Source organism: Carettochelys insculpta, chromosome 15 (genome assembly GCF_033958435.1).
Source record: "Carettochelys insculpta isolate YL-2023 chromosome 15, ASM3395843v1, whole genome shotgun sequence".
Classification (NCBI taxonomy): domain Eukaryota; kingdom Metazoa; phylum Chordata; order Testudines; family Carettochelyidae; genus Carettochelys; species Carettochelys insculpta.
The window spans coordinates 4,786,968-4,814,900 of NC_134151.1; the positions used below are offsets into that span (position 1 = coordinate 4,786,968).

Here is a 27,933-nt window from a genome sequence, read left to right on the forward strand (position 1 = left end):
AGCAAGTTAGTGTCAGTGTGCTAATCTATGCTTCATTAGTATTAATCCAATGTATTGTAAGGAGAATGGCAGAACACCTCCCAATCCCCCACCTTAAGGTTTCCTAATATTATGTTAGATACATTTGTGACATTTTTCTAAATGTATCTGGGAAGTAAATGACCTGTAAAGTTTTGGCATGATCAGAAGTTTTTATATTTAACTAAAATTTCAGTTCTATGGTATGAGGCTTTGAGTCTAATTCATTAATGTTCTTTTGTTTTTCATTGTTTTTCTTTTTCACTTTTTTCCCCCTTCTCTGTATTTCTCCTTTTTTTTTTCTCCTCCCATCTATGAACAGCACCAATTGGTTAACTTCTCATTCAGTCATACTGTTTGATCCTTACTGCTTAGTTGTGCGAAGCCCAGAACCTCAACAGTGAAGACATGCTCTAGGTTCTATGCATGCTGTTTACATCAGGGAACAAAGGATCCATCTGAGGTCTCAAGGCTGTCTGTAACAACTAAAGGGATAACTTAGAAAAGTTAAATGTCTAAACAGGGCAAAGAAAAGGGTCATGAGGGAATATGCAAGTATATGCTTTAACTCCCTATTTCATTCTCCACATGCATTCTAATAAGTTAAATAGAAGATTCTTGGATAGTGTGCTTATATAGGTTAGACCTCCCTTGTCTGGCACCTTTGGGACTTGAATGGTGCCAAACGAGAGAATTTGCCAGATTGCAGGAGGTCAGTATTGTCTAGCAGCATAACTAACACTTTCATTGCTTACTGGGCTCTTAAAAGATATTTAGAGGTATATTACAGCTAAATAACAGCAGAGAACACCAAGAGCCAGGGCTGGCGGCTGTAAACAAGCTATATAGGACCACGGGAAAATTGGCCACACTTGTAAGTGGACATCTGGCTAAATAAAATCATCCTAGATCACAGATGTTACCAGATGAGAGAGTGCCAGCCTAGATAGGTTTAACCTGTAGTAAATACTTAAATATCCTTTAGATTCCAAAGCAGCTTTATTTTATCATTACCACTATCTTTTGATCCAGTTAGTTACCACTTTCAATAGGAAACCTCTGTCTATAACACAGAACATATTAGCCAGCTCATTCTAAACCACTACTTTAATTGACTAGGCACTGTTTATTTTTATCATATGCAAGATGATTCAGTTGAATATTACTCTCCCTTTGCTCTACTAAAGTTTATAGCGTTAGATAATGTTCCCATAACACACACTTTTGTCCTAGATAAACTCTCTGATGGTGTATGTAGGCTGAAAAGAAAACAGGTTGGCTGTGTTATCATTAAAGTGGAAAAGGCCAAATGTTAGCTAGGTGAAAATACAAGTTGGGGGAGACACAAACTTTATCTTTCTTTAAGACAGTATTACAAACTAATTGTTTAGATGGCAGCACTGCCCTTGAAAAGCATCTGCAACTTAAGTACAGCATGAGCCACTTTTATACAAGACACACAGGTGTCAGTACAGTCTGTGTTCTGAGAAGTGTACAATCTGGAAGATTTATTTAACTATAATAGTTTTGTTGCTTGATTAGATTGGTCTGGGGAGCTACTGGCTTGTGTTAAGGAAGGAAAAGAGTAAGACAGCAGAGCAGCCTTTTGGTCACTGCTCATTTTTCTTAGTGGTAAGGCGAATGAAGAAAAATGCCCTCTGAGCCACTTGTGTTGAGGGAAGGGAACAAGAAGCAGAAAAGTAGAGGGAGTAGAGGCCAGGTAGTATGGCAGTCTAGAATTGACTTATTTGGGGAAAACAGGGCTGATTTTAATGTGCTGGACTTTTTGGGGGGAGTAGCAAAATTTTGCCTTTCACCTGGTCTGGTACATCCACCCAAAGCAGGAGATTAAAAGAGCCTTCAAACAACTTTGCATTTCAGTGACATGGCAACCGGTGAGTTTCTTACTATGCTAGCATGCAAAACTAACAGCTCTTTGTTTACATTTATACTTCACACTTATAGGGAGATGATGTGTACATTTTAACAAGGGGCATCTAATTTATTCTATTGCTCGTAATTTTCAGCATTGCATCTGTACTTACTGCAAATTTTTCACTTCACAAATATTTTTAGCATGGTCCTTATCCCTGACAGCTCACTGGTCTTTTGTTAGTCTTCCAGTATCACTTGATTGGCATGGATTGACAGTGTACCAGTAATAGTCAATTTAATTTGTGATCCGTCTGGATGGCTGTGCAGTAGCAATAAGAATCATGCATGAGAAGAGGTGTTGACGTTTGTGACTGTGCTTCTACATTTAAAAACCAAAAAATTTTAAAACCTGAGGCAAAAGTATGTAGCTTTTTCAAGTGTAATGTTTGTTTAAAATGGCACCTCAAAGACGTGTGTTAAATTTTTTAGAGTCTGTGTAGTACTGTCTTTGTATTTGGACTCCTCCTCCTCTACTTCTTGCTGTGTATGTCTCTGCTGCTGCATCATAAGGAGATGAGTTGGCTTTTTTGCTTCCAGGCAAATTCCTGTTGCCAGCAATAGGCAGAACTTTCATAATGTAATTTTTCAAAAGTGTGATCGTGCCATTTCCTTAGACAAGGAAGCCAGAATGTGGGGGTGGGGGGAGAGAACGGGACGGGGCTCATTGGTAAAAAGGAAGCATTACAGTTAAGGGAGGGGCAGGGGAAAGGGGTGTCAGTGAGTGCAGCTTTATAGGTAATGCTGTTTTGTTTTTGTAGTAAGCTTCCTCCTTTGGTGTTGAAATAAAGCTGAGTTCTATGATTCATTATTATCACATGACAAAAACTGTGTGGAGGAAGAGAAGGTAAATGTGTTGAGATCAGCTAGTGGAAGGAGGAGTGGCTCCTAAGTAGTTGCGTGTACAGTTTCTGTCAGGGAGTTGTCTTCCATTATTAGCTCTCTCTGCCTGTACCCCCTCACACTTCCTCAAAAGGCAGGGAAGTACATAAGCAGAAGTGCGTATAAGACACATCTTCATTCCCAGAAAAAGTTATATGAAGGACAAGGGAAGAGGGATGACCTCAAAATGTACACCTCTGTATAAATGTCCATAATTTTCATTTTGGAAAAACACAGTTTTTCCTGATGGCTCCTTTACCAATCCATTATCGATTGGTCATTGTCTTGTAGGTCTGAGTGATGGTGGGGAGGAGAGGGAATGGGCATGCTGGGTGTGTCCAGTGACTAGTGATTGCATAGGGGAGAGAGGGGGGTGGGGGAAGCAGTGACTAAGTCTGCGTGAAAGAGTGTGATTGGTAGAGTGAATATGTGACTGTTTCAGTGGCAGAATTGAGTGGGTGAATGTGGGCAGGTAGAGAAGAAAAGGAGTGAACTGTAGGAAGAGAGGAGAATAGAGGACGAATGACAGAGGTGGCCAGTGTTAGGTGTTCCATTTAAAAAAAGGGAAGAAAACAGGAGAAAGTGGAAGGGAAAAGAAGATGAGAAGAAATTTATACTGGTAAAGATGGAAAGGGAAAAGATACCAGAATTATTTAAAGAAAAATGGCAGCTGTCAAATCTCCTGGGATGTTAACTTTAATTGGAGATCTACTACAAAATATTCTATATAAAACAATCCCCATTGTTTCAGTGGGCTGGATGACCTGATAGTTTTCTAATATATCATAGTATTACATGTAGAAGTACTACCAACTGGATATTTTTAGCCTCAATGTATGTATTTTGACTTCCCATCAGAAGCTGCTTGTTTAATAACTTCAGTGATTTTGCTGTTCATCTGAGGGATTTTAAGTCTAATTCGTAAATAGATTAATTTCACATTGAGATCACTTAAAAGGATAGATGGGAACCTATGGAGGGAAATTGAAGGCGGGGCCAAAAATGGATTTATTTTTATTGTAAATTGCATCAGAGAAAACAAGCTATTTCCTGGGAAACCCAAACATTTATGGTATCTAGAAATCTCTCCTAATTTAACACACTCTAGGAAAATATGATTTTATCTTTTTTGGATATGTTTTTCAAAATGTTTGCACAGGCACCTATTTGCCACAGAATTTAAACACAATGGAGGGAAACGCAAATAACATTTTTGTTTTTTTCCTAGAACACGTCAGTAATGGAGGATCAGAATGAAGATGAATCTCCAAAGAAAAATACCCTATGGCAGGTATGACTGAGGTTCCTAAGGGAAGGCAGTAAATGATATCTAGATTTCATTATTCTCAATGTTTTTGTCTTTGAGAGAGCTTCTAAGTGACTTGCCCCTGCAAATTGAATGTCCTCTTATTTGATGCTATTGTATAATTAGCTAAGTGGAGCCCTGAGGTAGAAGGTGACACTGATTGAAAATTTATATATGACTTGTTCTTTCCAGATTTGTATAACTTTCTTCACTCTGCCTTGAAATGAGACAATTCCAACACCAAAGCATACATTACAGTACAAATCGGTAACATTAGAGACAAAGTGCAGTGTCTATAAGTGTTAAAAACAAAGTGTAGCACTGTCGTACCACAGTAGGGGAACTGGCTGTGGTGAAATGTGCATAAAAGATACTGTTCTCTAGGGGAATGTGTGCCATTAAGAGCTGAAACACAGTAGCTTCCTGACTCTGGATTTAATTAGATCAATTACTGCTAGATAGCAGTCAGTCTTCTCTCCTGAGAAGTTCATCCTCCTGTATGGAATGTTCTTAGACCAGAGTTGACTCTAAAACAAGGGGGAAGCGTTGTGTAAATGCAGCCACATGATCCTGGCCTGAGAGACCACCCATTGGAAAATGTAAAATAAGCTGTCAAAATTGCCTGTCCATAAAATTTTGTCATTTTAAAAAAGCAGATTATAGGGCCCCTTCTCCCTCTATGCTTTTGTTTTTATATTTAAATGAAGTCTGCTTACTATAAGAGGAATAATCCAGAAGATGGGGTAGTGTGTAACTATTGTTAGGTATAAAGAAGAGGTAGATGAATAAAATATTGAATGTCAGCAATAAATACTTCTTGAGATTCCTCTGTTCAACCAATAACCTTTTGGACCTCGTCTCTCTCACCATAGGTGCAGAGGTTTTTGTGTTTTTTTTCCTGTGAAAAGTAAAAGGAAGAGAAATATCTCTTTGTGATATGTGTGGCAGCTTGGTTACGTGCGCCTCTTCAATCCTGTTCAGTTTATTTTCCTTTTCTGGGAAGTGTTTATTGACTTATTTGTATCATATCTTCTCAGAAAGCAGTTCAGGTAGCAAACAATATCTTACCTGTTGTTTAGTTTCACACCAGACTATGTAATTTAGGAATGCTGAGATAGGGTCTTAATATAAACCATAATATGCGTTAGGAATTGGGGAATATTTACCCTACAGTTCTGTCCTGTATTCTGTTTATGTGCAGTTTTGGTAATTTGAGGTTTGGTCAACTTTACACTGGAGCAACACCCAGCAAAGAAAGGCATGAAACAGCCTCTCTGCTGGTTTAAGTGGTTTGCGTTCTTTAGTTTCAAGATGCTTTTGGAAACTTAAGGAATCGTAGAGCAAACTGAGATTGACAAGAAAACTCACTACTTTTCCTACAGAGCCTGCAGGTGTACCTTGAAATACTCTGTGGATTGATTTTGTATATCTAAGTGACTGCATAAGGCATAACTTAGATCAATCTATAAGCTATAATTTCATATTTTCAGGGCACAAGTGAAAAAAATAACCTGTCAGCATACTATAGTTCCTAGAGGAGCTATTGCTTGTGGTGATCACTATTTCTGCCTATACTCCAGGATGTTTTGTCATCCCATAATAATGTTCATTGTGTGATTCAAACATTAGGTAGTAGTGTGTGCACTGTGATGGTTTAGAAATTCTTGCTAAATATTGAGATTGTTTGGTACCGAGAAGTACCAAATAGACACTGCGGCCTTGAACTCTTTTCTTCTGTTGAGTGAAAATGTCTGCATTCTGTAGTGTTGTCTCATCAGTGGCGAGATCTGTTATGGTGCCCACGTGGAAAATTAAAAACTAAGGTCCCATGTAATGGTGTTAGATGTTAGCATTCTTCCTCTCCACTCCCCCCCTGCACCTCCTGTGGCAATAGTTGATAGTCCTTAAGGCAAGGAACCATAATTTACATATTCATGTCAATTTTCAGTGATGGGGCAAGAAATGGGCAGTGCAACCTCCTATTTTTACCCTTCAGATTATCGGTACTTCATATCTTTTTCTCCATTTGAGTGTTGCATAATTACATCCATTGAAGCCAGTGGAAGTGGTATACAGTAGGAATACAGCAGTAGAAATTAATGATGTGAGTAGGAGAGCCTTTTCCCTATGTTGAATGAGCACTTCACTGTTTCTTTAAATAACTGTAAATGAGAAGGGATTTTTACTTCATCAGCATAATTGATAATTTATAATTATGTAAGAGAAAACAGTTTCAGTAATCCCATCCATGAAAGCAGACTAACAATCTTTTTTGCATAGATGGTTGCTTTAATTTATAGACTTAAACATTTCTTTCAATTAAGAGGCATTTCCTTGCATTCACACTACCTTTTTTCCCACAGTTCAAATTTCTTACCTGGCACTGCATACAGATATTTAACTATAAACTTATACCTCTTTTCTAAAAATAGATAAGTCATGGAACTTCGTCTGTGATAGTCTCAAGGAAACGACCATCGGAAGGAAACTACGAAAAAGAAAAAGACTTGTGTATTAAATATTTTGACCAGTGGTCTGAATCAGATCAGGTTGAATTTGTGGAACACCTTATTTCACGAATGTGTCACTATCAGCATGGACATATTAACTCTTATTTGAAGCCCATGTTACAACGGGACTTCATCACTGCTTTACCAGGTAACAAATTTTGTATCTATAGGAATTGGGAGAGAAGTACCTATTTTGCTATAAATAATTTTACCTTATTAATAGTGTGCACTCTTTCTGGACAGTCGCCATTTCTTTATTTTTTCCTATAAATAGATGGTAAGTTTGATAACTGAATAAATACATATTAGAACAACTTGTCAGGCATTTCTGTGCTTAATTGAACTGGCCACTGGATGCCAGTATTGTTCCACATAAATACGTTTTAACTCATATGCTTTAAAGAACAGTCTATGTTTAACTTGGATCTGAATTGTTGTAAAAGTTGCTTCTCAACTGCAAACTTTATCCTAGATTTCTTTTCCATACCAAACCCTCTAATGACGAAAATACCATTAGGCTGCATGGCTTTGATTTGTGAAAACTGTACTGCATTTTTTGTTTTGTCCTAGCTTTCTCAAATATTTTTTAAAACCGAACTCAAACTTTAAAGCTGTCTGCTTTGATAAATTAGTCTAGACATCTAGGCTGTCTTGCTATTGACTCTTAATCAAAAAAAGTTAATTGTATAATTTTTATGCAGCTCAACTTTGGTTCCTTTCTTCAGATGTTCAGTCTTGGAACGGCCTCAGGTCAGCAGAGACCTAGCCTTGGTATTTTGTATGTTAGCAGACTGTTCATATCTCTGCATATGGAGTACTATGCTCCAGGTGCATATAATCTCTCTGGCTTTAGACTTTTTCTGCTTGGCGGGCAACCCATTTCACAGTAGCTTGATCAAGAGCAGCAGGAAGTTGGTTCCCTGGAATTCGTTCTGATATTGGGAGGCAGCTATAATTTTTTAAGAAGTATAATTTCAGCGTGTGATGATTTAAAATAATTAAGGATTTAGATACAATAGAACCACTGCAGGAGTAAAGGCCATGAGGCAAAAAATGACTCGTCTATTACGAATTCAAGAAACCACGTGAAGGAAGGGTCCTTCTTAGTTGATGTAGCTTGAGTAACTAATGAAAAATTGGAGTCATTGTCCACAACCTGGTCTACCCAGCCATTGGAAGAGCCTGCTAAATTAAATCCATGCTGTTATGGTGAAAGTGGTATGAGTCAGTCAAGTAAAGAAATTGCTTCAAGTGTTCTGTTAGTGTAAAGTGAGGAGTTGTTTGGCCTAATAGCTGTGAGGTTTTTCTTTTTTTGTAATCTTGCTTCTCTCCTAGCCTTTCACATTCTCATGTCATCTCCTGTATGCATATTCTCAGTCCTTTATTTTCTTTGATCTCTTATTCTGTCCTCTGCATTGAGCAGTTGTAGAAACAATACTTAGGCTGCTTCTACACTTGCCCCCAACTTCAAAGGGGACATGTTAATCAGGGTGATGGGAGATTAGTAATGAAGTGCTGCAGTGAATATGCAGTGCTTCATTAGGCTAATTCTCCCCTGTGGCAACTTTGAAGTTCCTGCATGTGTGTTGCCGTGGGCACTTAGAAGTGCCCACGCTATTTCAAAGTGCCTTTACTTCTCAACATTTTGGGGAGTAAAGGCACTTCGAAATAGCACGAGCACTTTCAGGCATGCTGGCACTTCCAAGTCTGACACTTTGAAGTTGCTGCAGGGGAAAGTTAGCTAATTAAGTGCTGCATATTTACTGTAGCACTTTATTAGTAATCTCCCTTACCTTGATTAACATGCTCCTTTTGAAGTTGGGGGCAAGTGTAGACAAGCCCTTAGAGTACCAAATTTTTATGCTGGTATTGTACTTATTTGTCAGATGACACCAGCACAACACACCATGATTTATGATCAGTTTCAGACAAACAGAATGGGAAGTGACTGTCTAGGAAGGAGTATGGCAGAAAGGGATCTAGGGGTTATAGTGGGCCACAAGTTAAATATGACTCAACAGTGTGATGCTGTTGCAAAAAAAAAAAAATACATGATTCTGGGATATATTAACAGGTGTGTTGTGAACAAGACATGAGAAGTCATTCTTCTGCTCTACTCTGTGCTGGTTAGGCCTCAGTTGGAGTATTGTGTCCAGTTCTGGGCACTGCATTTCAAGAAAGATGTGGAGAAATTGGAAAGGGTCCAGAAACAGCAACAAGAATGATCAGAGTTCTAGAGAACATGACCTGTGAAGAAAGGCTGAAAGAACTGGGCTTGTTTAGTTTGGTAGAAAGAAGATTAAGGGGGGACATGATAGGTTTTCAGGTATCTAAAAGGGTGTCTTGAGGAGGAGGGAGAAAACTTGTTCTTCTTGGCCTCTGAGGATAGAACAAGAAGCAATGGGCTTAAACTTCAGCAAGGGAGTTTCAGGTTGGACATTAGGAAAAAGTTCCAAACTGTCAGGGTGGTCAAACAGTGGAATAAATTGCCTAGGGAGTTTGTGGAATCTCCATTGCTGGAGATATTTAAGAACAGGTTAGGTAAATGTCTATCAGGGATGGTCTACACAGTACTTGGTCCTGCCATGAGGGCAGGTGGCTGGACTCGATGAGCTCTTGAGGTCCCTTCCAGTCCTAGCATTTTATGAGTCTATGATGATTGAGTCAAACAGGCCTGAACTACTGAGAAACATTGTTAATGAGAGGCAGCTGACTGAATTGATGCCACACTGAAGGAGTAAATCTGTCTGAAGTGGATAACTCTATGAATATGAGCAGTGAGATCCTTGTTTTTCTTCTATCGTTTTTCTCAATTAAAATGGTAACTGCTTCCCTTGAGGCATGCTGAATATTGGTAAGACATCAGCACTTCTAGGAAACCTGAAAACCTGGTAAAGGACACCATAGAAACTGGAAGGAAAGGAGAAAAGAAAAGATGCTAGGAACCAGTGATTTATTTTGATTGTAAACACTAATGCTAGTATTTTAATGGTTACTTCTGCATGATTCACGTAATTCATATCTTCATGGAAGTTAATTGCCAAAGCAGTGGTGTTTTGTATTACCATACTATCTAACAGTCCTCTCTGAGACTGATGCCCCATTGTACATACACAACAGTAAGAAATAGTTACTATGCTAAATAATTTGCAGTCTTAAGAGACAAGATCAACAAAGGGATGAACCCCATTTTCACAATGGAGAGTGCAAACTAATGAAACCAACCAGATATTCATCAGTTTCACTCTGTTTTTGCTTGCACTCTTTTTCACTGGGCGGAGGGAATGTTCTACTTATCCTGGCAAGTGCAGAGGTGCTGGCTCAAAAGTGGATGCCAATAAGCAAAAGTGAGGGTCTGGGATTCAGCAGTTGATGACAGAGTTAGATTAAGGAAAAAAGGGGGGAGGGATTTAAGAACTGGACAGGAAAAATGCAGGAATCAAAGGTGGAAATAAGAAAGAAAGGGAGAAAAATGAGATCAGTTTTATGAGAAATTGGCATTGGGCAAGATTTTTCAATCTGTTTTAATTGTGGGTTGCTTCTTTTGGCAAAAGTGAATTTTCTAGCTTTTTCTGCAGCGACGACACCACACTGATTTTAGATGCTGTAGATTTCCTGCCCCACTCTCTTTGTTGAAAATGTACATCTGCTTTATATTTGCCTTGGAGATACTTAAAAAGTGTGTTACTTAAAAAAATGCCAGATCAAGGTATTTATGCCATGTGGTCTTCAATTAAAAAGTGGAATTTTGAACACGAGTTTGAGTTTGCAGCTTTTTGTTTTGAATGTCATTGTAGAATCTAGATAACAAATACAACCCATGTAAGTCCTCATATATACATATGCATGTTTAGAGTTAATATATTGCACGTGTATTAACATGCCCTCCCATGTTTGCCTCTCAAGGTCTCATTTCCCCTGTGTCTTTCCACAAAGCGCAGAGGCAAATGCTTATATTTTCTGGTCAGTTGTAGCTAATGTTATGCTGTAAGTTAGTTTGCGGTATTGTATTAAGAGGTTTTAATAAACTCGCTGCAAGCAACTTCTACTGTCAAAAAAAAAAAAAAAAAAGTACTTACTTAAAAAAAACAAAACCTTCCAAACGTGCATATATTTACCTTGTGAGTATTAAAATTATTGTATATATTGGATTCAGACTTCTGTTGGAAAATAGATGACATTTTCTGAAAATAAAGGGGGGGCATTAAATTAAAAAATGTTAATAAAATGCTAAGTTCAAGTCCTGTGTGTTTGAAGGTAATATCCCTCAAAGGAGTTCAGTGTCTCCCTACACACACCAATCAGCCGTGCATGGTTGCTCTTTTGTTCAAAAAAGATTGTTGATGTTTCTGACAGCTGTAATGCAGATGTGACATTGACTGAAGCAGCCTTACAGTATTAGTTAGACTTATCCCAGGCTTTAGCTTTTTTTAGTAGTATTGGAAAATTTCATTTGTATGTATTTTTAGATGCAGCATAAACACTGGAGGAAAAATAGGATTGTTTTCCTTCTTGACCATAAATTTGTACTCCTTCCCTTTCATCCTGTCCAATCTTTTTTGTGTATTGAATTCACTATAAGGTTCTTATCCAAAGTTTTCTTTGTCATGCTCAGAAAAAAAATTAGCAAACTTTCCTTTTCTAAAGGAAATCTGAATAGCAGAGAGTATTAGAATTGTTTTTATACTAAAGATATTCAGTGATGGTGTGGGTAATCTCCACTTAGAGGACTCTAATAAAGTTGGCCATAGATGGAGAACACCTGCCCGAGATATGACACACATTGACATTCTCTCACTTTGTAAAAGGCAGGTTTGACATAATCCAGACCATGACTCATTAGAGGTAAGGCTATTAAAGGCATTTAAGCACCTGTACCACTATAAAGCTGATTTTTCCAGACTGTTTTAAAATCATGTAGATATGTATTATCTATATATAAAAAGGTGTTACCATCTCATTAAATGTGTAATTTTGTTCTTTAATGTCATGACCTGAACTCAGATTTACTTGGTTTTTATGTATTGTGAGAATGCCTAGCGTTGTGATGCTTGTCACCTAGCTCTTCTGGAGATATTTATAAAAATGCGTTCAAAGCGTATATTGTATTTGTCCTGGACCTGTGCACACATACTTAATTATATTTCTGTGTGAAGGATCTTACCTGATCATTTAGTATAGCTTGGGTAAATGTTGCTTATTAAAGCCCCAGTCCTGTTAACTTCAATGTCTGAGCAGATCTCTATATCCACAGAAATCCCTATTGAAATATGTGGCACACATTGAATTCAGTGATTCGTTTTATGCATTGCACCTTGCAGAATAAGAGTGTATGTGTTAGAGTAGAGGTTGTTCTTTATGCGTTTTTTCTGTTGCAACATGTTACCTTGCTTTTTCTTATGCTTTATTGTTAGAGGTAAGGATGTTAGCTTAGAGAGCAGCAATTATGAGATCTTGCTGTGCCTGAACCATGGAAAGTGAGAGAGCTGTTGGTTCAAGCCATTTTAACACTTTCTGCAAGACAGAAACTGCATGATGCTGTTTGGTGCCAGGATAGATATTGTATAATTTTTTCTTTTCTTAGACACATTTTAGTTTTAATTTCATTCTTGAAGACAGATGAATACCGTAAGAATTTAAGAAAGGTATTAAGTGCTTTATTTCTGTAATTATTTTAAAAGAGAGAGCTAATATTCTGAGTATCTGTCATTAAGAAATTATCTAACTTTTTTTTGCCATTTGTAGTAGAATAATAATCAGAAATAACAAACACAAAATACTGATTTTTAACTTGTCTAATTTACCCAAACAAGTCAAGTGTAAATCTATTTTATAATCACTTACAGACTTTCATAATAGAAGTTAATCAGATCAATAGCAAATATTGCTATTTGGGTTTCAATTGTATAGGAAATAGATTAAAAATGTAGGAATTGCTAAAGGGATTTAGAGAAAATGCTTGAAATGTATTACAGCTTCTCTTGTGTCTAGATTGGCATTGTGGAGGAGTGAATGGCCTGAAATTACTTTTTAAAAAAAGGTTATTCTGGGTCTCTGAGGAGTCTGCTCAGATCTTCAGACCATCGTTTGCAGTACACACCATCTTTTGTAAACCTTTTAATTTTTGGGAAGAGCTGTAGTAAAAGGCACACTGAAAATTAAGCATATCATCCTCATCTATGTTTGTAAGGGTAAGTTGTTTTGCACTAGGATACTGAATTAAAATAAAAGTATTTAACAAAATTAGGGTTTAAGATACAACTGAACATTCATATGAAGTGGAATGGTCTGCTTTATAAGTTCCAGATTCTAAAGTTGTTGATTTAAGGAGATGTCTTGCAGCAGCCCAGCTGTAGAAGGTAGAAACTCACTGTGCTCCAACTTGCCATAAGGAAGTCACAAGGGATATACATTTCAGTTGCTGTTTTTGCCTCTTAGAAAGCTGAGCCATACCACAAGTCACAGTGATGCACAGTTGGAACCTTGTTGCTCCTATATCTGTAGATCCATTATATTTAATGGGCAAATTTGAAAATGATAAAGTTCCCTCCACTTCAGCTTTTAAGTCATATTAAAAACCACACAGCTTCTATCTGCAGATGCTACCTAAACCTGTGATCAGTGTCCTGTGTCAGTTTTTTAATCTACTACTGCTTTTCCTGCCTTTTCGGTTCAGTTGTTCTTGAACTCAAATGCTCTTATAATCCCTGAGAGTTCAGTACAACTTTTTGTGGGGTGTTGGCAGGGTTAACAGAAAGCTTACCATAACTTAACTTAAGTTTTAGTTAAGGTGGTGTAAATAAATTTAATACTGTTCAGCTTCCTCCCACACACATCTTTATGATGTGTGCATTTTGTTTCCACTTTCAGACTGCTTGTATTTTCTCTTTAATGTAGCATGTGATTTCCTGGAGATATCACTAGAGCTTGGCCATTTGTTGAGTGTCTTCAAAGAAAAGACAATTGCTTGTGATTGGTCTACTTAAGACACATAGCCTAAAAGATCATCCATCTCCAACCCATATTTCTGTAGCACAGAAGATTTGTTGTACTTCTGTTACTGTTAAGAGGTTTGTGCTTCATACGCCCCTGCTGGATGCAGAGTGGATTTCTAGTACTTTGAGGTTGTCTTAAATTGCATTAGTCTGTAGTGCACAGAATGATCTTTATAAGATAGAACCTCAGAATACAATTATGAAGTATGTCTTTTGTCTCTTTGAAAGATGTTCATTATGTCCTACAGGATCATGCAGTTAAACTAGAAACAGCAGGTTTGATATCTAGATCTTTGCTGTGTTAAGGCTAGATTAATTTCTCTCTGAGTAATTAGGGCATGGAAATTGATGTGTGCTACTGCTACAGTGATGAACATTTAGAATTACCAGGAAAAAAGTCTAGTTAAATATGTAATGCATGAATAATTCATGAATACACGTTCTAGGCAGCTTACTCTCAGCTGTAATAAATTAGTCCTATATTTGGCTCAAATGACATTAAAACTGTTAAAAATTACCAGTTTTTGAAAACAATATCTTGCCTGAAACAAATAAGTTTCCTTTTTTCAGACTTCAATAGGGAAAGTTTTAGTAGTTCTCACTTGGTACTGTCCATTCTGAATTTTACACCTGTGTTGAATGCAAGGAAAATGGAAAATGTTTGTGGTCTCTGGCTTCCTTTCTCTTGAGCGGAAAAAGTGATAATTACGGTGTGCTTTTCTAAAAGCACTAGTAGAATGTTTAGTCTACAGGGTTTGTTCTTGCGGGGTTAGGTTGTGGTTAGTAAGTACTGTTATTAAAGGAAAAACTGTATATCATTCAAACTAGAGACAAACCTTTACCAGTTCACAAAGGTGATTGGGGATTGCCAGAGACTGTCAAGTCAGTTTTGTTGCAAATAGTATGTTATTTGCCTTACAGTGCTGACCATGTTTCTTTTATTATGTCAAATATTATTTGTATTTAAGAAATGCTAATTCATAATAGAATGTGGGTAAATTGTAAGAGTAATTGATTTCATCTTTGTGCCTTAAATATTTAAGGTTAAATGAAAGTTAAATGAATTTTACAATGCTTAGCCTGTTCTTATGCAAATCATGGATTTTTTTTGTCAACTTCCAACTTTGTAATAATATCTTATGTGGCCTTTGCCTAGAAAAATAAGATCCCTTCTGCAGCTGTTTTGTATGTATTAAAAACTAAAAAAGCTGCACACTGTATTGAGCAAGTACAGTCCTGCCAAAGTTCTTTGAAATTTGTTTCTACAATAACAAAAATCTGTGCAGTCTCATGATCTAAGCTACTGTTTCATATCCTACTTTAATCAGCTGCATGGAATTGACATCCCGCATTTGGGTTTCATTTTCATACAAAGTGATATTTACACATTGAGCTTTGAAATCTCTTTGGGTTTTAATTGTTCTTAATTTATTATTGAAATTAAACCAAACCTTCATCTGGCACCTATAATCAATAGCAGCTGTACTTTGTCACTGTTTTATATAAAACTACCAGACAACTCCCTCGGGGGGGGGTGTGTGTGTGTGTGTGTGTGTGTGTGTGTTTGGGGGGTGGGAGTGCTAATGTTATTGTTTTGTGTGTGTGTGTGTGTGTTTGGGGGGTGGGAGTGCTAATGTTATTGTTTTGTTCCCTGAAAAGTATACTCATAAATGTGAGACATGCTTGTTATGGAAAATGTTTATTAGTTTATGTCTTCTTTCAGTTCCAAGTGTTTTTTTCCCTAAATATATATAAACAGACATGAGATAAACAGCATTTTTTGCCTGTTAATTCAGTGGTAGCAGGATTACACTCTGTGTGCAAGGGGATCTTTCCTTGAGTGTTTGTTTTTTGCAGAATAGGAAATGTGGGCTCAGAGAAATCACGGCAGTGTTTTACAGTCAACTCATGAATGGAAAGTTCTCTCAGCTATAATAGCTAGAAACATATTTATTCAAAATGACATGTAAATATTGCAGAAGATGAAGATACCAAGTTGGTGTCTTCATCTGTACCAAGGTTAGAATGTGTTGAAACTTTCAAATAAGACAAGTGTTTTTGAGATTAAGACTTAAAATTTTAGGATAGAGACTTTTTATGAAGCTTAACATGACTGTTCTTTTTCTACCCATTGAAATGTCATTACTTTACCAAATTTGAAACATTAGGTGGCTTTGAATACTGACTTGTACAAATGACAGTTTTCAAACGTTCATTTTTAATCATCATTATTTGAAAACTAGGCTAGAATTTTGATAATTCAGCTGATACATAAAAGATGAAGAGACGTTAGTTTCATCAGCTCACTTCACTCTCATTTAATCTAATGATCTGTTCATCACAATTATTTCAAGTTGTACTTTCATAACAAATGTGTATAAAGGAAATTGCAAAACAAAAAATGTTTTTAAAAATAATGGCTAAATATAGTGAAATGCATATCAGTAGTAGTAGGCATCCTTCAGTCTGCATAGACTATGGATCGTGCCCTTTAAAGTTTCAATTGAGGACTTCATTTACAGCGTCTATTGTGACTATGAAGACCCACACGAGAGTGACAGTCCTTGCTGCATCTCTTGCAGATGTAGTGGGTGTCTGGCAAGTCCTTAGTGTGCTTTCTGTGTGCTCGCTTCTCCTCTGCTAGCTGTCTGATCTTCATCTCGCCCTTCTGAAGGCCCTTGTGTAACCCCTGCCTCCATCTGCTGCGGTCGTCTGCTAGTTCTTCCCAGTTGTCCAGCTCGATGTCTACCTCTCTGAGGTCTCTCTTGCAGACATCTTTGTAGCGCAACTGGGGGTGTCCGGGAGGTCTTTTGCCAGAGGCTAGCTCACCATACAGGATGTCTTTTGGAATCCTTCCATCATTCATCCTGTGGACGTGGCCAAGCCAGCGGAGTCGACGCTGCCTGAGGAGGGTGTGCATAGTTGGGATTCCAGCTTGCTCGAGGACGGCGGTGTTGGTCACTCTGTCCTTCCTTGATATTCCAAGGATGCGCCTGAGGCAGCGCAAGTGGAAGACGTTCAGCCTCTTTTCCTGGCGGGCATACAGGGTCCAAGTCTCGCTGCCATAAAGGAGGGTGCTGAGGATGCAGGCTCTGTAGACTTGCATTTTGGTGTGAGTGTACAGCTTGTTGTTATTCCACAGTGTCTCGCTGAGTCTGGACAGAGTTGTGGCTGCTTTACCGATCCTCCTATTTAGCTCAGTCTCCAGGGACAGGGTGTCAGTGATGGTGGACCCGAGGTAAACGAACTCGTGGATGACCTCTAACGTATAGTTGTCAATGCTGATTGATGGGGATTCAGCAACATCCTGACCGAGTACGTTTGTCTTCTTTAGGCTGATGGTAAGCCCAAAGTCCTTGCACGCTTTGGAGAACTGATCCAGTAGTTTTTGAAGCTGGTCTTCTGTGTGAGACACTACAGCAGCATCGTCTGCGAACAGCATGTCTCTGATGAGGACTTCCCACACCTTAGACTTAGCTTTCAGCCTTGCAAGGTTAAACAGTTTCCCATCAGATCTTGTGTGCAGCAAGATGCCCTCTGTTGAAGATCCAAAGGCATGCTTCAGGAGGAGTGCGAAGAAGATCCTGAACGATGTCGGACCAAGCACGCATCCTTGTTTGACACCGCTCCTGATTCTGAAAGCATCCGATAATGCTCCATCCTATTGGATGGTTCCTCTCATGTCTTCGTGGAACGACTGGATCATCTTGAGTAACCGTGGAGGACAGCCTATCTTGTGGAGCAGTTTGAACAGACTATCCCTGCTGACCAAGTCAAAGGCCTTGGTCAGGTCGATGAAGGCTATTTCTATTTCTATTTTTTTTTTTTTTTTTTTTTAAAATAGAAATGCATATCACATCACTTAAAAACCTTGTGATGTAAAACAAAAGTGTAAGGAACTCAAAATCTACCCACATGATGAACATAAGCATGCTTTCTAATAAAGTACAAGGAATTGCATATTTCATCACCACACATCAGCCTTAACTATGATCAAAGTGCTATTCCATGTTTAACCTCAAAAGGTAAATCCAACACTAAAAACAAATGCTTTCAGAACCTGATGTGCTTTTTCAAACTTGTTCTCCGGGAATTCGTAAACTTCCGTTAGAAACTGGGAACAGATGATATAATGTGAATCAGTCAGAAAATGGTCCTGTTCTGTTTATTTCCTCTGAACCATCTTGGCCCTGGCCACCTCAGGAAGATGGGATACTTGGCCACATGGATCATTGGTTTGGCCCAGTGTGTCTGTTACATACATTGTTACATATTGTATCATATCCACATACAGTAAAAGAGATTCAAATATAATTTAATTTTAAGATACATCAGCAATTTAATACACTTTAAATAAATGTACAGATTGTCAGTTTTCTATATGTGACGATCATATGAGCAGTGTAAATTCTCAAGTGTTTGGTTTTTAAATGCTTTGAAGAATAAAGCTCTGAGTTTTTTTCAAGCTCAATTTCAAAATGTGTGTGTGCCATTTAGAAAATAACAAAAATGGCACTGGCCCTTAGCTGTGGAAGGGGGCTTCAAAATTAATTCATATTTAAATATACAAGACCAACTTAAGTACATTGTACTAGAAATAAAACATCTGCACATTTGTTGAGCTGATGCTATTAAAATGTAATTTATTTCAGTAGCTAAAACAGTTAACTGTAGTTCTACAGAACATAAAATAACAATGGCAAATGTTCCAATTTATTTCAGGGAGGATAATTATTTCGTTTATTACCAGGAGATGGCAGCAAGAGATAAATTTATACGATTTAGGGTTTAGGCTGACTTAATGTGAGCTTTTGTAGTATATTTGCTCTGTCACTTTTTTCCATTTGGAATTATTTCTCTCCATTTGACATCTTGAAGATACATTTCATGCCTGTTTGAAAGACTGGCACTTGATTACATTGCTCAAAAATGTAAAGTAAATCAATGTCTGCTCTTCCCTTTAGGTGTATAGTGGAATAATTACTGAGTGGAGTAATGTCAATTGTACATGTTAGCTTAAGGTTAGTCATAAAGTACTAACACTCCTCCATCCCAAAGAGAAAAATTGAGTATTCAGCTGGCATGTTATGGAAACCATTTAATTTACAAAATATTGCCTTTTTTCCTTAAACTTTCAGTCAGTTGAGAAACTCTGATTTCTATCTGTTCTTGCTTGCAACATAGATTTGATTACAACCCTCTCCCCACATTTAAAGTCAAGATAAGTATTGCTCTGCAGGGCAAAAACATAATTTTAAAAATGTATTTGGTTTGTTGGTAACCTAGTAATGTCTCCTGTAACTTCTTGCAATCACTTGTTCTTACCTGATAGTTGTTGATTGCATCCTACATGTTTTGCTGCCTTGAATGATTTTCTGTTCACTCACCTGTTAATATTTGCTCTCACAGGTGAGTGCAATATTGTTGACACGTAATGCAGAATGATGGACTGTTGTGGTAAAAAGGTGTGTTTCGTTTTTGTGGGAAACTTCATAAACCAGGGCTTGAAAAATCCACTTATCAGTAACAAGTAGGAAACTTTCTTAGGCATGTGCCAGCTACTTCTGCAGTGCCTTCTAAGCTTTCATTTTAACATAGTTCTAGGTCCTGTGGCTGTGTAGAAAGCACCCTTCTGGCAGAAGGGAAAGATAACATTTCTGTAGTTTATATTGAGAGAGAACTGGGGGTGCAGGTGGACAAATCCAGAATTTGCAGATCTGCTAATGCCTTAAAAAGCTAATTGTGTGGGCACCAGAATCATATAGCTCATTTTAAAAATGACTTCTAGAAACAAGACTACCTCCTGGCGCATCAGTTTAATGTACTTTTACATTATAAATTTAGTTCCTTCAGACCACTAGACCGTGCACTTTGTGATCTAGTATAAAGAATGTTCTTTAGACTTCAGGTTTTACAGTTAAGCCCTAAGTTTGTATTCAGTGTTGTTGCAGGGTGTGATGCAGCTATCAGCCAAACAGAGCTATAACACTTTTAAAATGTATGTGGATTTTTTGCTTGTCTAACCATATATCTAAATACCATCACTGTTAGGTGTGTTCACATTGTTACCCTGTATTTTTGTACAATTACAGGGATAAGGAAAACTAACCAAGTAGTTTGGAGAGGCAGGTGGATGAGTGAGAGCTGGGGCTGTATGTTGGCTCTTTGAGATGGAAATGATACAGGGGAATGGACTCAGAGGGTGAGTCTGTCGCTTCATTACAAGGGCAATTCCCTCATCTTTGATAGTCACAGGAATAGGACACAATACTTAATTTGCGTCATCAACTGGTCCCCGTAGTGACAAGTAACCCTTCCCCTCTGCCCCTGCTGCTATATAAACCCTGGAATCTATTTGTCTATTCCAGTCATCTTGAAGAAGTGGGTCTTGCCCCCAAAAGCTCATGACCTAATAAATATATTGGTCTCTCAGGTGCAGCAGGGAATGGGGGCATCTCTGTTTCCATAGTGTCAGCGACTAGGCTCAGTCCTGGGCTCCAGGACAGTGTGTGGGCAACACCCACACCCTCCTCCTGAGCAGGCAACAAAACTGTTCGAAGTCAGGAGGACCTGGTGCAGGGCACAACACACAAGCAGTTCACTACAGAGTCAGTAGGCCCAGGCCCTGTTGCAGGGTGGGGCAACATACAAGCTATTCAATATAGTCAATAGGCCCAGGCCCAGGCCCTGTTGCAGTGTGGGGCAGCACACAAGCTATTCAATATAGTCAATAGGCCCAGTCCCAGGCCCAGGCCCGTGTGTGGGGTGGGGCAATAAACAAGCAGTTCTCTAGTGAGTCACTAGGTCCAGCCCCTCCCAAAACTGAAAGCACCAGGCAACCCAAAGCACTGAAAGCACCAGGCAACCCAATGTCTATAATGGTGAGGTGGGGGGAGACTACCACCCACAGGTAGGGGAGCAAGTCAACCCACTCCACTATGCCCAAGCCCATGGCCCTTTAGCAGCAGAGCGATCTCCCACAAAGCTCAGTGGGGATTCCCACTGCAACAGGCCAACCCTGCCATCTCCTGGTCACGTCCAGATTCCCCCCACCCCCTTCATACCTGGCTCATTGCAGGTCCTGGTCTGAAGGGGGGTGGAGTATCTGTCTCCACTGATAGCTCCTCTGTCATGTCATCCATCAGTGGGTCAGGCCTCCACTTCCTGGAGTGCTGGATCAGCCTCCCAGCCTGGGAGCTCAGGACCTACATCTGGCTCCCCTGGTGGCTGGATGAGGTTTTGGCTGTGTCTATTGTACCTGTATCTCCGCCCCTGGCCTTCTGGTCAGGTAAGGGAGCAGGGCTAAGTTCTGTTCACTAGGGTTCAGGGAAGGGTTCTTCCCCTTCTGGCTCAGTGTGCACCTACCCCTGCTCACTGTACACAGTAACCCCTGCATTCCACTTAAGTGTTACAGTGTCAGGGTAAAAGGATTAATTGCCAAGTCCAGCATTCCAGTCACTTTAAGAGCTATTCATGCTAATGTGTAAAGGGTTTTATTTTTCCTTTGTCAGGTGTTATGTATTTGTCCTCCTTGTTGGGGATGGTTGGTATCTTGCTTTGAGAATGTGTCATTGCATTAATTTATTGGTAACTAGATGTAGTTCTGTGTAAGTATTGGTAAGGCACTTGATCTGGGCTTAAGTTTAAAAGTTGACTTACGCAATGATATTTAATAAGCATTTTTCTATTGAAATTTTAAAAACAAAATTGCAGCTATTTTAAATGTTTCCCTTCTAAGAAATGAGTATATTTTCCCTTTCCTCCACCCCCACAGGTTCAAAATCTAAAAACTGTCCATGCAATACATATTTATTGTCCTCCTTACTTTTAGCCTTGGAAAGTGTTCTTATTTTCTCACAAATTGGTACATTTGATTTCAGTAATCAAATCAGTTTTTTTTAAAATAACTTTTTAATGACCACTTTGTGATTGAATTTTCTTAAAAAGCTAAGGAAATAAAAGCACAAAGAAGAGAAAATTGTCCTAAAGAAAAGGATTTAGAAAATTAGAATTGTAATGTGTGCTAGATTTAGTGGGACAGGTGCAGATTAGAAGAACATTTACCATAATGGATCATGCCTTGTAGAACACCTGAAATGTCTGCTTTGCTATGCTGAAATAGCAGGTATTACTGGAATAGTCCTGATATTCAGTCAGAGAAGGTAGGTACTCAGAAAAGAAATTTGTCATTTTGGAGGCAATGAATGTTGGGAACCTCAGACTGAAAATATCTTGTTTTTTTGAACTTGGTGACATAGGGAAGATCAGAAGAATAGTAAAAGGCCAGTATGACTACATCTAAAGTTATTTAATTGTCTGAAAATAAAAAAGGAATCCTAAAAAAGTAAAAACATGGATGAATTGCTGAGGAGGAATGTAAAGAATAGCACAAGCTGACAGTGACAGTCAGGCTATGGTGCGAAATGAGTTACTGCTGGCAAATGATATAAATGGTATGTAAGAAGATGTTCTTTAAATAGACAAGGAGCAAGAGAAAAATGATGGGAAGTACAGGGAAGGAGAGCTAATAATTGCTGACATGAAGATGGCAGAATTGTTAAATGCCTCTCTTGCATGCATCAGTCGTCACAGATGTGATTAATAGTGACCAGATTCTCAATACAGTTAATATTAACAAGGGGGAAGAATTGCATACCAAAATAAGTAAAGACCAGGTTAAAGCACAAGTTACATGTATTCAAGTCAGCAGGGTACTTAAGGAACAAGCTGAAGCTATTATGGATGTGTTAGCAATTATTTTGAGCAGGCTAAACATAGTAAAGACAAACTAGGGAATTACAGACTTGTTGATACCTGCAAAGATACTAGAACAAATTATTAAACAATTTGTAAGGCCCTAGTGTATAATAGTTATAAGGAGTAACCAATATGCATTTGTCAAGAACAAATTATGTCAAACCAGTGTAATAATTTTTTTTTGACAGAATTACTGACCTAGTGGCTGGGGAGAAGTATTAGATGTGTTATCTTGATTTTAGTAAGGCTTTTGGCACATTCCCATATGACAGTCTCATAAGCAAAGTAGGGAAATATGGTCTAAATTAAATTTCTATACAATGTGCGTATAACGGCTTGAAAGACCATACTCATGGTGGTCACTGGGGTCGCTCCTGGATCCAGTACCATTTTTTATACAAAAATCAAATGTAGTTTCTACTAATGTCATCTTGGATAAAGTAAGAGCGTTGCTTGAGTTTTCAGGACAGAGATAGAATTCAAAAGGACCTCGACAAATTGAAGAATTAATCTGAAATCAACCAGAGGAAATTTATTGAGGACAAGTACATAGTACGTAAGAAATAAAAATCAAGTGCGCCTGTAGAAAATAGGGAATAACTGGCTGGTAGTAGTACTGCTGAAAAGAAGCTAGGGTCTGTACTGGCCCACAAACTAAGTATGAGCCAGCAGTGCAGTGTAGTTGTGAAAGAAGCTAATACCCTTCTGTGGTATTAACACATGGGAGGTAATCGTCCTGCCCTACTCAGCACTAGTGAGGACTCATTTGGAGTACTGTGTCCTGGACATGACACTTGAGGAAAGATGTGGATAAATTGGAGAGAGGCTATAAGGTGGGCAAGAAAAATGTTAAAAGGTTTGGAAAACCTGACCTATGAGGAAAAGTTTTTTAAATTAGGCATGTTTAATCTGGAAAAAGGTGAGATTGAGGGGAAAAATCTTTAATCTTTAGATTTGTTAACATCTATTCTAAAGAGGGTGATGGATTGTTCTGCAGGTAGGGCAAGAAGGTAGGACAAGAAGAAATAAATTTAGGTTACATATTAGGAAAAACTTGAATTATAGTGATGGTTAATCTTCTATATTTGGCTTCCAAGGGAGACCGTGGAATCCCCTCACTGAAAGTTTCTTAAGAGCAGGTTGGGGGACACTCCTGCCAAGGATGGTCCAGGGCTACTAGTCTTGCCTCAGCACAGGTGGTTGGACTTGACCTCTATCTGTCCCCTTCAGCTCTAGATTTCTATGATTCTGTAACTTTTATACAGAAGGTTTTAAATAAACCTAATTTGACTTGGCAGTTGCAAAATGTGGATAATCATCTCCAGAAAGTGCTTCATTGTTTGCGGACTGCATGAATATCAATTAAAACTGCTTAATAGCCATTTGTTCTGCAATTTCCTCTCTTCCCTTCACCCTTCAGTAATTTCCACAAAGCTTGCATAATTAATATGCAGTTGAGTAAAGGACTCTATAACATTCTTAAATAGATTTATTTTCAAAATTAATAGAATTTTATTTGCTGGTCTACATTTTAGATCTAAACTAGACAATCAAGAGGAACAGTAGATAATGAAAAAATTGTCATAGCTTTGACCCAGAAGTTCTTCTTTTACACTTGGCAAAGAAATTTTTGACACACGTCTGTTTAAATCTGAGGTATCTATTTCTGAGTAGTGCTATTTTTAACATGGAAAAAATCTCAGCTTTTCAAAATATGTACTAGACCAAACTGGTTTCTCAGTGGACCTGTGATGAAACTTTCTCAGGAGGCCTTTTCACCTATCTACCAATGATGCTTCAGAAGGATATGCACGCTTAAAGTTGGATCCTAATAATTTTAACAGCTAATCTGACTGAATCCCTAACCTGCCATTTAAATTGTTTCTAACTTTGTTCAACTTTACATGAGCACAATCTGCTTCCTATGTAGTACTCTCAGTCAGAGTTATCTAACCTGAGAGAGAAGATGCATAAAGGGATGCACGCAGCACTCCCATCTATGTAATGAAGTACACTGAGATGTGGGAAAGCCATTGGGTGCATCGCCATTGACTTCAGTGGAGTTTTTTCTATCTGTGTACTGCTAATGTTACAAAACCACCTCAGATATTAACGTTGTAGTCCAGCTGTTGAATAAAAATGACTTTATCTAATGGGTTCTGTTATGAGACACAGTGGTATGGAACAGCAACTAGCATCTGCACGAGTAGATGGACTAGATGCTGGACATCTGTAGCCTTGGACTTGGGCAAAAGATTATAATGTTCTTAGAATGCATTTACAATATCTTCTGCGTCGTGTGTGACAGCAGCAAATGTCGTTAGAAGAAAACAGCTTCTTGGTAGAATGTCTTCTTTCAGTGGCTGAATAAACACATTAACCTCCGTGGTTAAGCCAGCATTAAACTGAGCTGGAAACTTGGAACTCCAGGGAACAGACTTAAGGAATACAGAGTAAAACGCATGTTTTGGTATGGCTTGTGGCATCTCTTGCAACCAAAGAAGGGAGCTGTGGTATAACATTACTCATTTGGCATAATTTTACTTCACCTGTGAGTCTCTCGACTCTATTGTCACAAAAATAGCATTGTTGAATTATTTCTTTGGCCTTGGAAGCTTAGGCTTGTGAGAATCTGATAGTAAAGGACACATTTTAATCCTGGAGAGTACCCTGTAGATATCTGCCTTATATCTATGGGTATCTGCATCTGCAGATGTCAGTGCAGATAGCTGTGGCTCATTTTTGCAGCTATAGATGCAGATACATATTTTGGAAGTGCCTATAGCTCTAGTCATGGGTTCTGTGACTTTGGTTTCATTCACAGAGTGGCTGCTGCCAAGGCTGAAGCTCCTTCCCACAAGTGCACAGCTGTGAGCTGGTGCCTGATCTGTGGCTGAGGCCTAGGCCTAGAGCTATTCCTCTTCCTACCAAATTACCAGAGCTGTCTTCCCCAACAGCTGGGGAATGGGAGGTGTCCTGTCCCCTGCAGCAGCAGGAATGGATAGTTGTTTTGCCACTAGCTGGGACTCTTAGTCCTCCTGTCAGTCAGCTTCCTCACCACCCAGTTATTTGTAGTAAAACTCATGGACGGGTCACCAGCTTCCATGAACTGTTGTTTATTTCTTGTAACCTGTCCATGACTTGTACTACGAATAACTGACAAAACTGGAACCTTACTAATGGAGTGCCATTTTTGCCATCAAGAGCACTGGTGGAAGCTTATGGAGAGATCTCTGGAGAGATTATACTGTAGTATATCTGTTCTCTCTCTGTAGTTAGAGGTATTTTAAATTGTAATATTTTGCTGCCTTCATAAAGTCAAGATAAAGAGGGTTTCCCACTTCTGGGATTTATGATATAATAGCTACAGCAAAATTGCTTTCTGATGACATCCTGTGTCCTTGAAGGCAGGTTGCAGAAGTAGCTCAACTGGTTTTCAAAAAAAACAGCGACACTCCCCAGAATGGCATTTATTTTTGGGCCAATTAACCGTACCGCAATATTCAAGTTTAATTTGGTTTTAAGACTATTGACCACTTTTGTGTTTGGTCTAGCTGTAGAGATTTCATATAAATATTGCTTCTCGTATTAATCAATATTTTCTTTAAGATGACAGGCTCAAGTTAATGAGCCATTACAGTTGTCTTGTATTTTAAAGCATCATTCAAATAAATGGAATAGGATAACTAATTCTCATTTACTGTTTCCTAGTTTATAAAGGGCTTGTCTACACTACTGCTTAAGTGTAATTTACATTGCCTGGGTGTGAAAAAACACCTGCCTGAGTGAGGAAGTTTGCATAGTCTTAAACCAACGTCTCCATTTTGTGATGTCAGTGGGAGATGCAGTCCCATAGACATAGTTTCTACCTGTTATTGAGGTAGAGTTACCAGTCAGAGGAGAGCATTCACATCAGTGCCACTGGAGAGAGGTAGTGAAGTCAAGGTCATGTGTGATCTTTTTAGTATATAGCTAAGAACCTTTAGCTTCTGAAGTGAGGTCAGGAGTGGCCATGCAGCATGTTCTCCAGTGGTGGTAACAGCTAGTGGAAAGTGTCTCTAAAGCATCCTTTCTAGTACTTCTCCAGACCAGCTCAAAAGGATGTGCCTTCATTTTCTCAAGAGGAATCTGAGCATATACAGTTATCCCTTGTTAAACGAGTACTTCACTTACGAGTACTTACTTAAACGTGGGACACATTTACTTACCTTAGTTCACTCTGAGTGAACTCCCCCTGCTAATACAAGGCTAATCCCCTCCACGTGGCTCCAACCTGCCCTAGTTTGACCCCCCCGCCAGTCCTGCAGCCCCTACCTGTGGCAGCCTGACCCTCATCCCCCCGTGAGCCCCCTCCCTCTGCCAACCCCATGGCAACCTGACCCCTGCACCTCTGCTGGCCCCGCGGCAGCCTGACTCTCTCCCCCACCACACACACACACTCCCAGCCGGCCCCATGGCAGCTTGACACCCTCCCCAGCTACCAGACTCCTGGCAGTCTGGCCCTGTGCCAGCCCCAACCTGTGGCAGCCTTAACACACACCACCCCCGCCAGCCCTACAGACTGGTCTCGCGGCAGCCTGACTCCTGCCTCCCCTCCCTGCCAGCCCAGTACGCCTAACCCGATGCAGTCTCACACCCCCCGACCCCCCAGCCAGACCACACACCCAGCCTTCTGCAGCCTGAACCCCCCATCCACCCCATGGACTTAACCAGCCATCAGGTTTTAATCCTCCCTCCCACTCATGACCCTAAACTGCCCCCAGCCTTTAACCTTTTCCAACCCCCAAACCCAAGGTTCACTCACCTTTCAAAAGCAGAGCCACATGCTGTCACTCCTTTGCCGAGATCTAGGAACCAATCTGAGACTTTTACATGTATTTAATGAGAATTTAGTGTGTCTCATGAGTTTTCGCCTACGAGCACAAAGTTGGGAACCAATTGTGCTTGTAGAGTGAGGGATGAGTGTACTGTGTTCACTTATTCTATGTTGCCGGAGCAGGAATTAAATCATTAAAGAGAGAATGGTAAGACGAGAAATATGCAATGTTTAATTTGTGGTGGTGTTTAGCCAACTGAAATATTCTGTAAAAGAATTCAGCATTCTTGCCACATATCTGAGGGAATAACGTGGAACAGAAAAGGCCTATGATTTGAAGTTTAGGAGCTGCAGAATAATTGTTGTGCTCTTCATGCACTGTGCATAATTCTGATTTACTCTTATAACCCTGCTTTCACAGATGGAATTCTGGTATGCAAACGATGTTAGAGGGAATAAAGAATTATAAACTTGCTCAAAATGTTTCTTGTGTCAGTTTGAATTCAGTGCTTCTTTACTAGTATTTGTGTTTTCTTATCTATTTCCTAAGCTTGACTTTCAGTGCAGTTGAAGTGTTTCTCAGGTTATTAGTACTTGATTTGCAAGTTTGATTTGTTAGATCATAATGCTGCTTTATTTTCTTGTGGAGTATAAGGTAATTTATCCATAAGAATACAGCAGGAAGCCTTTCTGTAAAGCAAATATTTGTATTAATAC

The 27,933-nt window shown here is 39.0% G+C and overlaps 1 protein-coding gene across 8 annotated transcripts in view; it reads left to right on the forward strand.

Annotated features, from left to right (window-relative positions):
* FBXW11 (F-box and WD repeat domain containing 11) overlaps positions 1-27,933 on the forward strand; it is a 124,398-nt gene that overhangs the window by 62,706 nt on the left and 33,759 nt on the right. For 7 of the 8 annotated variants that reach the window (XM_075009481.1, XM_075009488.1, XM_075009482.1 and 4 more), the window contains 2 exons: positions 4,061-4,123; positions 6,571-6,796. In XM_075009481.1, coding sequence (XP_074865582.1) covers positions 4,061-4,123; positions 6,571-6,796 — 289 coding nt within the window. Of the gene's footprint in view, positions 1-1,894; positions 1,914-4,060; positions 4,124-6,570; positions 6,797-27,933 lie in introns of those variants that run through there. The other variant, XM_075009487.1, reaches the window with a different exon arrangement.